Raw genomic sequence first — 14291 nt, forward strand, 5'->3', positions numbered from 1 at the left:
CTGGACCCCGTGCAGTCGGACCTGCCCTACCTACTCTCACAGAGACAGACTGAGAGCCATGCTTTGTCCTCAGGGTCTGGGCGTCTCTCCCACACCTTAGCTGAGGCAGGACACCTGTCTTATTAGCAGTGACGTCTGTCTTTTAAGGGGTTGTGAAGTGGGGCAAGAACAAGTCACATTTTTCCAGCAGTTGAATTTTATTAATTCTGAGTGTTTTCCCCCTTTATCAAGGCACAACTAAATGGAGCTAAACATACACACAAGGGCTATATTTAGTTCTGATAGAGTGGTAGAGTACGGAAGGCACAAACAGAGGTTTATCTGCTACCTAGTAAACACAGCGAGGTGTCAGGGCTGGGGAATTCAATAGTAATAATAAGCATTTATATGGTGCAATGACAACTTTGATGCAGGGCATAATTTTCTGGGGATTGCTATTAATTGTGCTTCTGCCTATGAGCGGCCCCCTGGTGAGGGGTTTGGAACACCATGCAGCATTAAGCTATATTAAACATCAATTAAAACAGTGTAAAATAGAAACTGAATAAAATATGCAAAGGTCAGGGTGGCTGTAAACATACATAGATGGTGCTAGGGAAGAAGAATAGGACCTGGTGATCCTCGTAAAGGTGGAGTCACGTGCTTCTCTGAAACTCCAGGTTTAAATGTGAATTATAGGGGCCAGCGCTGTGGCTTAGTGGGTAAAGCCGCCGCCTGCAATGCCAGCATCCCATATGGGTGCCCGTTCGAGTCCCAGCTGCTCCACTTGGGATCTAGCTCTCTGCTATGGCCTGGGAAAATGCTAGACGATGGCCCAAGTGCTCGGGCCCCTGCACACACATGGGAGACCCAGAAGAAGCTCCTGGCTTCAGATCAGCTCAGCTTTGGCTGTTGCAGCCATTTGGGGAATGATCCAGCAGATGCAAGACCTCTTTCTGCCTCTGACTTTCAAATAAATAAATAAATCTTATTCTTTTAAAAAAAAAATGTGGATTATAGGGGCCCAGCATTGTGGCACAGCAGACTGGGCCACTGCCTGCAATGGCGACATCCCATATGAGTGCCAGTTCAAGTCCCCACTGTTCCACTTCTGATCTAGCTCCCTGCTAATATACCTGGGAAGGTGGCAGAAAATGGTCCAAGTGCTGGGGCCCTTGCCACTCACATGGGAGACCCAGGAGGAGTTCCAGGCTCCTGGCTTTGGCCTGGCTCAGCTCTGGCCATTGCAGCCATTTGGGAAGTGTTCTAGTGGATCAAAGATCTCTCTGTCTCTCCCTTTCTCACTTTAACTCTTTCAGATAAATGAATAAATCTTTAAATAAAAAGTAAGTAAATTACAGTATATTGTAGCTTTCCCAAGTTCAGGTCTTCCTCATAGAGCTACAGAAGGTACTTGTTGCAGCCAGCACATGGCAAGCCAAGCAGAGCGACCAGCACTGTGCAATGGAACTTTCTGCGAAAATGACACCTTCTTCCCTTGTGTCGTCCAGCAGAGTAGCCACTAGCCACATATGGATGGGTGGTTACTACATCCCACGTGGGATGTGGTGGTTACTGCTGTGGAATAAAATCTTTAATATAATTCAAATAATTTTAATTTATAAGGCTTCATGAAGCTAGTGGCCCCCATTTTTGAACAAAGCAAGACAAACTCTCGTATTAAGCACTCTGGAAATGGGTTTGCATTCCATCATTCTTCCTCCTCCCCTCTACCACTGTGTTTTTTCTGTCTCTCTGTATATTTTTACCCTAACCATTCATGCCGCTGACTTCAGCTTCCAAAGTCTTCATTAAGGGTCACACACGATGGCAAGCCTTGGGAAAGAGCATCAGTGCTTAAATCAGATGGCGTTGGCCTTATCCTGGCCGCTGTTTCTCTCAACAGCCGCTAACCAGCTAATACCAGGTGTTGCCTGTTCTGCCAGACAACAGAAGGCAATGGCTTCAGGTCTCTGGCTAGAGAGCACAGATCTGCAGAGTCGTCACTGCGCCTGCTGAACATCTGATTCAGTTCTGGATGCTGAGTCTGACCCTCGAGCTCCCCAGAACCTGCAGAGATTGCAAAATTCCCAGGTCATCCAGGCAACACTCCTCTAACATTCTTTGCTGTCTTTGGCACCTGAAATGAAGATACCTCTAACTGTAGCTCTTTCAACACTTGTTGAATGCCTAGAATGAACCCATTCATTTGGATGACATAGGGTGGAACAAAGCACACTTGTCATCAGAAATCTCATGTATACATCCTGACTCCTCCATTTACTGGGACCCTGACAGGAATCACTTCCCTTCCTAGATGTTTCAGTCTTCCCAGCACAAATGAGTGTGTTAGACGAAATGATCTGTAGTGGATCTGAGAGGACAGAGAACAAAAGATCCAGAGAAGGAGGCGCTCAGAGATGTGAAGTCCTGGAGCTCATGCCGTCTGCCCACTCTGCTGTCACCCTGGCTTGAGGCTACCAAGACTTCAGCTGTCTGCTCGCCACTCACCCACACCTGTGAACTGTCCAGCACCACAGCCACGCTGGGTATGAGTCGGACTGGGTGGCAGCTGGTGCCTTGGTGGGCAGGTGCACTCATGTGAACCTTGGGGAAATCAAGAAAAGTCCCTGAGTACTTTGGGTCCACTTCAGAGATGCCATTTGGCTTGCTGCACGAGAGGGCAAGAGGCTTCTTGGCGTGGGCAGTGGTTCACAGAGCAAAGAGGAGTTTGGGATTACCTGAAGTATACGCATCTCCAGGCTGGCTCCATAGCTGTTTGCCAGCCCCTCTCCACCAGCTAGTCACTGCTCCTGGGGCTGTCCCCAGACGCCCAGAGCCCCTGTGGAGCTGCCAACACGCACCGCGCACAAAGGGCCCTGTAACTTCCCTAATTGAGGAGCTGGTGAGCGGCCGCCCTCGGTAGCGGTATTTTTAGCTGCAGTGATACATCCTCATCTTTTTGCAGGATGTTTTGTTTAGTTGTTTTTTAAATAAAATAAATAAGTAGAATTGCACACTGTGGTACGTACACACCCCAATGTCAGTGCCCAAGAAGTTTTGGTATGCACGCCCCTCCCACAGGCCTGCGTAATCAATCCTCTCCTGGAGCCAGGTGCTCAGGCTGAGCGATTGCCAGGGTAACCAACCGCGTGTATAGAAGCGAGAGAACTGCACACTAGTAGGGAGTTACTGAGGGTCCTGCCAAGGCGCCAGGCCTCTTTGGCCTTTCCACGGATGTGATGGATGAAGCCTCTGGGCCTCAACTCCTCAGTGGAGAGCAGGCTCGACACACACAGGGGACCCAGCTCTGTGGCTTGCTCACTTTTTCATCTTTTGTTTTCCTTCTCTTCATACTTTCTGTGACTTGCCATGTTTCCCTTGAAATTTTTTTTTTCATTCTGTTCCATGTGACCTGGAGCTAGAGGACATTCACAGAACTTGCTTCACACCCCAAACCTGATTCTGAATTGGCTCAACCCTGGCTGCACATTGGAGTCACCAGGCGGGGAGGCTTAGCAGAGCTAACTAATGCCTGGGCCTGTCTCCAAAGCTTTTGGCTTCATCAAGCACCAGCTTTTTATTTTAAGCTCCCCGGGTATATTAGCTGATACCAAGAAATCACTTTGTTAATTTTGGTAGGTGTGATAATGACATTGTGGTTATATAAGAAAATGACCTTGTATTTCAGAGACACATACTGAAGTGTGTAGAGCTGAGATGGCATTATGTCTGGGATACACTTTAAAATACTTCAGCAAAGAGGAGTGGGCAGTTGGTAGAGAGGCGATGACATGGCACCTCAGAGTGCCTGTGCTGGAAGTCCCCACTCTGGTTCCCATTCCAGCTCCCTGTTAATGCGCACAGGTGATGGCACAAAGACTTGTGTGTGTGCCACCCACAAGGCAGACCCACATGGAGTTCCTGCCTCCTGGCTTCTGCTTGGCCCAATCCCTGCTGTTGCAAGCACTCGAGGAGTGAACTAGCAAATGGAAGATATCTATCACTGTCTTTCAAATAAATTTAAAATACTTCATTTCGGGGCCAGTGTTGTGGTGCAGTGGGTTGGGCTGCCACTTCCGATGCCAGCATCCCATATAAACACCAATCCAGCTCCCTGCTAATGTGCCTCAGAAGGTAGTGGAAGAGGGCCCAAGTAGCTGGGCCTCTGCCACCCACATGGGAGACCCAAATGGCGTTCCAGGCTCCTGCCTTCAGCCAGCCCCAGACCCAGCTGCTGCAGCATTTGCAGAGTTCACCAGCAGATGGAAGATCAATCTCTCTCTCTCTCTCCCTCCCTCCTTCCCTCCCTCTCTCTCTCTCCCACCCCCGTCTGTCTTTGTGTGTGTGTGTCTCCCTCCCTCCCTCTCTGTGACTCAAATAAATAAATCTTTAAAAATAAATAAAATAAAAATACTTCATTTAGCCAAGTATGAAAACATATAATGTTGACTGTGAATGCTGGGTACATGGGAGCTCATTACTAATCTGTTTTCAGTGTTTCAAATTTTTCATACCATAAAAAATGTTTAAGTTCCCCCAGAGAGTCATATGCAGCCAAGGTTGTGAACCATTGATTTAGGAGATTAAATTTAGTTCCACACACCTCAAGATCTGTTTTGACTTTGAACTCTGTATAACCTATGCCTGATCATCTGGGATAAGTTCCCATGAGCAATCCCAACTCTTCCAGGTGGGGAACAAAGAACACAACAAATTCAGACCTTCATCTAAAATCAGATTTCAGGACCAGACAAGTAGACAGTTTTCTCTTCTGCTGAACCACATCATGGCTGACCCCAACATACGGGGCCCTGGAGTTTTGCTGCCTTGTCACACTTACCTCCCAAGGCACACCGGAACCCACGCCATGAGAGCCCTCATTTCCTCAGACTGTTCAACAGTTCACCATGTGGCAAGATCTGGGGCGAGGTGGCTGGAAGGTGTACCTCTCTCCCCATTCCCTGAAGCCCAGGACTTTCGGCTCTGTGTGCTTGTGTGCCTATTCCAACTTCCAAGCACTGTTTTGCTGCGGATGCTCAGCAGGTGGGATAAATAGCACCTTGCTGTAGCCAGACTAAATGGAGCTTTGAGCTAAGGCTAGAAGCTTCTGTGCCACATTTCCACAGCAGAGCCTGGCTTAGCATCTCTTTCTTCAAGGGCAGAATGTTAGCTCTTGTGTATTCACAGGGCTTTGTGTTCTGTACTTGAACGTGAAGCTACTCTTAGTGTTGCTATGGATGCTGCAGCAGGGGGAGTGCCAGCAATTGCCCAGGTCCCTCAACCAGCCCAAAGGTTGGATCCCCACATATTTACTGAGAGCCTTGCTGCCCTCCTCCTCTCTTTCAGGGAGCCCTAAGACAGTATTGTGAGCACACAGCTACAGGAAAAGAATCCAGACTAAGCCCACTCTCACGTTCAAGTAGGCTCTGATATAATACAATTTAAAAGTCAAAGCTGCTGGCCCATTCTCTGCATTTCTTCAGGAGACTCTGGACAAAAAGAGGCAAAGGTTTGCCCTGGCTCTGCCTTGCCTACCCACCCTGAACCTAACCTGCACCGTCACCACTTCTAGACAATCCACAGTACTGTTTCCCCCAGGGTGCCGAGTGCCAGGGTCAAGGACCAAGTCTTTGATCTTCATCATTCCTCAGCACCTGGCAGAGTGCTGACCACTGGTCCCTGTACTGGATCCCATGAATTTGTGAACAAAGGAAGGGCTGCGGCAGGAAGGACCACCATGGTAACGGTGCAAAATCTCATGTGTAGAACTCTTGTTAGTGTCTCATTCATTTGAACCTGAGCTGTATGACAACGCACAGCCCTGCTCAGATCAGCTTGCAGAGCGGCCCATGGCTAACTTGGGACGGTTTATGGCTGGTAATGCGTAGTGTTAAACATGCCATTTGCTTCTCTTCCTCTTTTTGCCTTTGGAATAACGGGTAATTTCTCTCTGCCTCAGTTTCTCCCATTTGATATGCAGGGGGCTCTGAGCAGTCCATCCTCCCTTCCGCCTTGTCTGGGGCTCTGAGGAGGAAGGAAGTTCCCCCGGAGACAGACCTGAACCTCAAACCAAGTGCAGCAAAGGCTTCTGGACTTGGTAGCGGGACTGTCTGTCCTGCCTACCAGAAACCAGGCTGACCAGAGGCTTTTCCTTGCCTCCCCCTCGGGTCTAGACCGGAGCTTCTCATTGTGGGTGTACACTTGAGTCTCCTGTCACCACCCATCACCCACTGGGATGTACTTGATGTAAGCACCGGTACTTTGTAACAGCTCCATCACTGCTAGTAACATACGGCTGGGGCCAGGAGAGCTTGTCTCAGGGAGCTCACTCCAAGGAGCTGGAGTAGTACTTGTCTTCCCTGAACAGCCCACCGCTGTTCTCCAAGGAGCGCTGGAGAGCAGAGCACACTCTGTGCCACCCTCCCCTTAGCGAGTTCTGAGACAGTTCTCAGTCTGTGCCTCCCTCCCACATCACACACACGAGCCAAATGGAAGGGGCTTGGTTTTCATTTGGGGTTCATTGGTGAGAGAACACAATCCAGAGTTGTCTCTGCAATGTGAGCCCAGGAAGTGTCACCCACATCCCCTCCCCCCAGCTCCCCAGCATCCTACCCTACCCATTGGTCACCGAAGAGCCTGCCTCGGCTGAGAGAGGCAAGGCCAGACACCAGTTGAAATCCCAGACAGTTTCCTGCCCTGCCTCCGTATCCTGTCAGGTATGTTATTCGTGCTCTGCCGAACTTGGTTGGCCGTTCTTGCACTTGAGCGGCTTGTTTGCCTGGACAGGTCCAAGCTGTCTGAGCCATCAGCAGCTGCGCCTCCTCCCTTGCGCCTTCTGTCAGAGCTAACCTTGATTCACAGTGGTGCAGATGGCCCCAGCTGTACCCAGTGACGTCCGCCACTCCCATCCCTTCTCCTGCCCTGCTTTCCCGAGATGAAGGGCCTGGACCGGTCCTGGCCTGCAGGTCAACCTGGGGCTAACTTTCATGTTCTGGCATGCTCACCCAGGTGATGTGACTTAATTTTTTTTTAATTTTACGTGAAAGTGATGAGAGAAGGATTTAAAGGTCATATTTTTAAGGTTTAAGGTCATATGGTGCAGAAACAGTTTCCAGCCTGCATCAGAGCTAATTTGTTTTTACAAATGGTCACAGTGCCACCCAGTTTGCTCCGTGAGAATTCCTCGGAGCTGAATCAGAGGAAGGAGCAGGTGTCAGAAATCACCTTTCTGCCTTTTCCTTCCCTTTCCCCCTTTTAACACAGACTTTGGCAACTTCTCAAAGCACTGGCCTCATTTTTTCAGCCCGGGTCAGGGTACCATAATACACCGTTGTTATCACACAGAAATGAAGTGACTGATAACAAATGTGAGCGGGGCCCATGGGTGACCTTATCCAGCAGAATGATTGGCTGCAGCAACCCTGGGGCACCCATCTGCCTTTCTCCCAGGCTGGCTTCCTACTGAGCAGCGGAGGTACAGAGCTGCACGGGAATCAGACGTCCCAACCAGGAGCCACCCACTTGCAGAAGTTGCCAGAAGGGACGCAGCAGAGGCAGCAGTCAGCCACGCCACCCGTCACTGGGGATGGGCACACAACAGAACACACGGGCTCATTCTGCTCATCTGTATAGCGATACAAATGCTGATTTGTATAGGAATTCTTCACTGTGATGCTCATTTAGCTATTAACCCAGTTATTTCAAGCTTTGCCGCTACCAGAAAAAATTCTTCCAGTCCAAGGCCACTTAAAAAGGGAGGACATGAACTCCCCAAAGCAAACCTTTTCTTACAGAGGGATTACAGGAGTCAGCTATATTATCCACTCTCTATACAAGCTGGTATGTTTTCTTCAGGATAAGCATGTTTTTGATGGTTGGTAATGATAAAATCCCTTTATTGGCACCCAAGGACCAGTAACCTACTGAGTAAAGAAGACAGGGGACTGAGTTTGAAATGGGTCATTTGGTGAGCTTTTCCCTTGTCTGAGTGGGCATGGGCCATGTGGATAGCTTGGAACTGTGGACCCCATTCCCTGAAATGTCATGGTTACCAACAGCCGAGAGCTGCAGTCTGTTCTCTTCTATCCGATTTGGTAAGACAGAAAGACCCTTTATCGCAGTAGAGCACCCAAGCACCATCCTTCTCAAAAGCCCAGTGACAGATCTCACCCATGCTGGCAGTGTTGTGCTCATGACTGCCCCCTGCGCTCCTTATGTAGAGTTACATTCTGCTGTAGTTGTCTCTTCCCATCACACTCCTTCAGCACAGGAAGTGCTCTGGGATTAGTGACTTGCCTGCTTCTGTCTTTGATCTAGACATTGTAGTCATTTGGAAGTGCTAGCCTGAGAGTGACCTGCAGGCACAGTCCAGATTCTTGAGATGGGTCCCCAGGCCCCGAGCTGACAGCATTCCTCTTCATCCTTAAAGTCACCCTTGAATTCCTAGGCAAAATCTTAACTTGCAACAGCATGTGGTAGAAACACTACCCCCATCACCTTCTTCATCCTGCCAGTGAGAGGCTTGGAGCCTGGACTCGGGCAGTTACACCCTCTGTTCTTGTGTGGCAGTACCCACAACTTAGCCTCGGTGAGGCCTTCAGACCACTGCCATCACTCCCAGAAATCACTTTATAAGTCATGTAGGTTTCTGCTTCCTGACAACAAACCCTAGGCATGAGGGGCTGGGTAAGCACAACTACCCATCACCCAGGAGGCTGTGCTCCTCATATGCCACACCTTGCTACTTCTCAGGCTCCTTCTGTTGTATGCATTGACTTTTTTTTAAAAGTATATATTATTTATTTAGCTAGTTAGTCCATTTGAAAGGCAGAGCGACAGAGGGGAGGAGACTGATCTTCCATCTGTTGGTTCATTCCCCAAATTTTCATGACAGCCTGGATTGGGCCAGGCCCCAGCAGGAGCTTGGAACTGCATCCAGGTCTCCCATATGAGTGGTAGGGACCCATGTACTTGAACCATCACCTACTGCCGCCAAGGGCGAGCCACAAGCTGGATCAGAAGCAGAGGCAGGACTCTATACCAGATCCTTCCATCTGGGATACAGGAGTCAGCAGTCCTATACCCACCCCTCCACTAAAGTTCTAACCATGAGACAGATCTGTTGTTCCTGGGGACAAGGTGGGAAAGACTTCCCCAACTGACTGTTGCCCAGTCTCTGTGCCCACCGTGGGGGCCCTCAGCGTGTGCCAGTCCCAACCCCACTCCTGATCTCAGCCCATCTGACACCAGCACGGGGAAGCTGTCTTCCGGCTCCAGCAGCAGCGCTACTCAGGGGTGGAATCTTTACCCTGGTGGTATTCTGTCAACTGGAGCAGTGAGCCCTGCTCTTCCAGGAGGGGAGTGAATTGACCTTGTGGGGTTGACAGGTGCGGCACAGCCAGCATTGGTTTGGTTGCTGTTAAATGCTTCCAGTTGCTCCTGACCTCCCCTGCCTCTGTTGTTGGGGAGGTCCTGTATCCACTGTGGCATTCATGCAGGGAAATGGGAGAGGAAGCCCCACAGCTGTCCTCTGACACCCCACAAACGTCCCTATCCAGCACGGCACCGCCAGTGGGGATCTGCTGAAGGCAGCGCTCTTCAAGACTCGCCAGGGAGACCCCTCCAGCGCCTGCCAAGCTGCACCAACCCTGTTTGGGAGGAATCACACTTCACTACAACTTCAACTCTCCTTCCTCTCCTTACGGGAAAGTGCTAGGTGTCAGCAACAGTGGGGCATTTGGGAAGAAATAAATTCATGGAGGGAGAGGATATGCCACTCTGCCACCTTTTAAGTGGAAAGGAAAAGGTCACTGGAGCCATACGGGGTCCAGGTTGGATTGCTGTTGACTCTGGCTTGCTGCGGTGAATGCCCTGGGCATTGCCAGCCCCGTCCAGCTGCACAGCCCAGCACAAGAAACGCATGCTCTGTGTACACAGATGGGCTTGCATGTCAGCAGGAGCCCACTTTCAGCCTTTGCCCAGGACGGGCAGTACGCAACATAGTAATTTAATTAAATTTGCCTCCCTCCGTGGCCCACATATTTGAAAAGGTTTGGGGGAAAATGAATCTGGCTGAGGAACATTACCCTGCCGCTCTGGCACTGCCCCAGAGCTGAGCTGCATTACCATAAAGGGTCTTGCCACCCCGAGTACAGCCCAGGGCATCTGTCTGCACCGCACGCGCTCCGGCCAGGCTGCCTGCTGGCACATCTGGCCAGACAGGCAATGGAAGCAGTCTGTCTCCATCCCAGTGAAGCCACCAGTGGCAAAATAAAAGGATCCCTACCCCCTACTCAAGACCTGCTGGCATCGGCTTCCGCAGTAATGAGAGCCACGGTATTAGCTCTCGCCCCAGAATCCAGTGCGTGAGAATAGAGAGGGCAGTGAGAGACGAGCCCCCACCCCCACCTCCCAGTAACAGCTCAGACCCTAACTTGGGAGTTGTTGGGCCGAATCCCTGTACTTCTGCCCCCAAAGGGATGGCATTTAGGGACCTGAAAATGATTCTCCTTCCCTTGCTTTCACTGAGTGCATGATGTGCACATTTCAGAATTCAAATTCTCAACAGTTTTTGTCCATTAAGCGTGGCCTTAATCCCCACCCCGACCCCGGTCTGCCAGTCTGTGTTTCTCTAGCCTTGAACTCCATCAGCTCAATCAGGAGGCACCCAGACTTTGTGTATGCCTGATCTGCCCACGGCAGGTCATCCTTCCTCCTGATTGTGAACCTCTGATCTGTCTCTGAGCCTCCTCCGCCCTAGGTCGGCTGTGCCCCACCTGTCAGAGAGCCTGGCCTGAGTTGTCTTGCTCTGCCCCCACCAACAGCACACCCTCCTGACTGGCTCCTCTCTCCTGCACACGCTAGCACGTCCTCTGAGAGACAGGGAATTCTCTGGCACAGCTCATCTCAACACCAGCATAACACAGGCTGTTGCCTAGGACTGGGAATCATTAGAGCCAGGCCATTATTGGAGGGGACCAGTCTCCAGAGGCGCTTGCAGAAATTACTGCTCCTTAATAGATGGAAACTCGTTTGCTTGAAGCCCCCGCCCTCCTCTTTATTTCTCTGCATTCCCCCCCTCCCTTCTCTTCCGGCTTTGAAATTGAAAAGAGAGGTGTAATGCCCCCCAATCCAAGAGGGCAGATCCCTGCAGAAGTATCTTGGTTAAAAGAGATCCTTGGCTGAAAGCGGCTGTTCTTTTAGAGCATCTTTACCTGAAACCATCTTGGAGGAGGCAAATTCAGATGAAATTCTTGTGATAAAACAATAGCAAGGGCCACCCGATTCCCCCCGGGAAGGATTTGTTGGGATGGGAGGAAGGGAAGGCAACTCACTAGCTTCCTGGAGCCTTGGCACGGAGCATACTCCCGGACTTCCCCTCTGAGGGGCCCTTGCTCGCATGACCCCTGGGAGACTGGGGAGGTGGAAGCACCAGGTCTCTCTGCTTCCCCAGGGATCTTCCTGACCTGGACCTCTTGCCCTCTGAAGTGATTGAGCTCTGTAAGCATTCCCCACATGGGGATAGGTGTTCCTTGCTTTAATGCCCCACCCTCTTGCAGGGAGAAGGGGAAGGCCTCGTAGGCAATAAAGGCCCCTTTTGATTCGTTAGCTCTTTGAGCTGCTGTCAAAATCCACATGTCCTGGAACCGTTATGGTTGAAGAGAAAGGAAAAGTTGCCTGATTTCTCAGCTCTCGCTGTTTGAATGAAATCATGAGTGGGCACCATCTGTCTCGGAGCATTAAGCACAGTGAATGTACGAGTGGGAAAGGCCTTCCCGTTCTTCCCCTCCCCTTCCAAAAGGGAACTGTAAGGGATTGCACTGAATTACAAGCTCCAGGGGGCACCAATCACTTTTTCATTTCTGTAAATGGCGCCCCCTAGGGTTGTGAGTCATGGTGGCCCTGCTGGTGTTCATACCAGTGCCTGGCTGAGAATGCACAGAGCTGGTCTGTGCTTCACCGGCTACGTGATGTTGCACTGGTCACATCTGGGCCTCATTTTTCTCCTAACTAAAATGACAGGGCTCAGTGAGATTTTCCGACTTGACTTGGACGCTCTCTTCACTGACAGCACACCCATGCTCTGACTCAGGGGCTGCTGCCATCCCACTAGTCAGACAGCTGCGACGTGCAATTGCTAGTCAGAACAGCTGTGGACTTAACCAGGAAGGAGCAAGCAAAGGGAAAGCAACCCAGCATGCGCAGGGGCCCAGCCCCCTATTTTCCTGCATGCATGCTGCTCTCTGACTTCAGCACCCTCTCCTGACACAGCGCACAGCACACACCCGCTGCTTACAAACCCCTCCCTCGTGAGAGAAACAAAATGAAACGCAGGGCTTTGAAGCTGCGCAGCCTTGCCTTCCGCCTCTGAGGGCCCTCGCCTCGCTTCCTAACAGAAAACACAGTCTTCCCTTTGCCTGGGGCCTTCGCCCGCCTCTTCTTTGGGCTTTTCTTTCAGTTTCCTCCCTGCTTTCTTACTCCAGACTCCCCCTCCCCAGCCTTAAAGAGATGAATTGGAAGTATACGCTGTCATGTCAGAAGGAAGCCATTGTCAATTCACATAGGCAGACGCTAATAGGATAAAGTATTATCCGACTTCCTTTAAGTCCAGAAATTAAGTCTTCTTGCAATGGTAATAGATTATAACTTGTAACCACTGTGGCTGGCAGGCTGCAGGAGCAGGCTGTCCCTGTCGGAGGCCTCAGCTCCATTCCTAGGCCTATTGTGAGAGAGGCACAGAAGCATTCTTGCAAACCTGCTGGCACTGGGTTTCTGGCTGGAGCTGGCCATGTGGCGGCTGCCTGTACTCCATCAGTTCACCTGTGGGGGGGGATCTGAGTGGGAGAAGCTGTCTGGGTGGTCTTAATGAATCTGGATGAGAGTAGGCAAAGGGAAGCAAGAAACCAGGACCTGAAAGACTGGGAAGAAAGTAGCCTGAGGCCAGGAAACCAAACTTTGCCCAGGGAACAGTTAGTGTGTGACAGCTCTCCTCAGTCATCCTTGCTGACTCATTGAGCAGGTAGAGTGACATAGCTAGTGACTAAATCAGCACCAGCTCAGAGGTGCAGGGAAAGCAGGCTGGAGACCTTACAGGAACTGTGCAAGAGATGACAGAGTAAGGAGCTGCCTTGGAGAGGAAATACCAGGAGAACTTTAGAAGAATGGAAGAATCATGTAGGCTTTCCTGGGTCCTGTCATGGCATAAATGTACTCAAATGTGGATTATGGGAAAGAAAACCTGATGAAATAATTAATTGAAGGGAGGTGGGTTTCTGGATTTTTTCAATTATTATTAGTGGGGCTATAACAAGAAACGGGTGTATCAAGACTGTTCTTTGGTCTCTCATAAGTAATCTAAACTTTAGTAAGTGCTCTGGTGTTGTCTTTGGGTGCGCAGGATGAATGAACCTGAGACTCTGACGCCCACTTCGGTCCATCAGCCCTCACCTTTAGCACTGGAAGAGCCGCGCATCTCGAGGCTTCCTTAATCTAGGTTCAAAACTCTTAATGGGATAAGCCCTTCAGAAGATAAAGCCATCCTCTCAAATGCTAACTTCCTGACAGAGCGCTTCTCTCAGGAATATCCGCAGCACAGTCCGAGGCCTAATCTCTGACTCACTTCAAGTGCCCATGTGCACTGAACTCACAGCCATCATTACCAAGATGGGACCACACAGTTTATGTAACACCCTGCCTGTGCAGTGAGACCCCATTCCGTGTTCTCCTTCCCTTCCCCCATAACCACGCGTCCATAGAAATGACAGAACAGACTCAGAGCACACCCAAGTGAGCCTGTCAGGTCAGGATTACATCACAGCCCCCCAGGGCTGGACTGCTTCCCCAGCCATTGGACAACTTCCAGGTTGTGGAACAGGACTGTTAGGCATAGCTGGTTTGGCCCAAGGACTGACAGCAAAGTTGGCATGTACCAGATGAAACCTGTGATCATCCTAAAATCTAATTCTAGCCTCCCATTAGGAAATCAGAATGCATTCTTTTTTCGGCCTCTCTTGGAAAGTTCATCTCAGTGCGTTTCTTCTGTTCTGTGCCACGCGTTCCATGCTAACAGCCCTCCCCCACCCAGGGTCCAGCCAGCCTCTTGCTTGCTAAGACACAGGAATCCCCCTGGCTTTCGTCCTTGACTGCATTGCAGACCCTTGCCTGTGCACCTGCCATGCAGCTCCTTCTTCTCTCACTTACTCAAATTACAGTGCTTTTTGTCTCTGCTTTTCCTCCAAACCCTCTAGTGCTACATGCTCCTCCCTGCCCACCCCACCCCACCCCACCCCACCCCCACCAGGCCCCTCACA

General features: G+C 50.5%; 1 protein-coding gene across 2 annotated transcripts in view; it reads left to right on the forward strand.

Annotated features, from left to right (window-relative positions):
- The window catches only part of SND1 (staphylococcal nuclease and tudor domain containing 1), a 407933-nt gene that overhangs the window by 329874 nt on the left and 63768 nt on the right, over positions 1 to 14291 (forward strand). Inside the window, exon 17 of one of the 2 annotated variants that reach the window (XM_089328543.1) lies at positions 1886 to 13955. The exons of the other annotated variant lie outside the window; for it this stretch is intronic. Coding sequence (XP_089184669.1) covers positions 1886 to 1900 — 15 coding nt within the window. The 3' untranslated portion in view covers positions 1901 to 13955. Of the gene's footprint in view, positions 1 to 1885; positions 13956 to 14291 lie in introns of those variants that run through there. 2 annotated transcript variants of the gene reach the window in all.

Source organism: Oryctolagus cuniculus, chromosome 3 (assembly GCF_051225735.1).
Source record: "Oryctolagus cuniculus isolate XC-2025 breed Fujian yellow rabbit chromosome 3, ASM5122573v1, whole genome shotgun sequence".
In the NCBI taxonomy this organism is placed as follows: Eukaryota; Metazoa; Chordata; class Mammalia; order Lagomorpha; family Leporidae; genus Oryctolagus; species Oryctolagus cuniculus.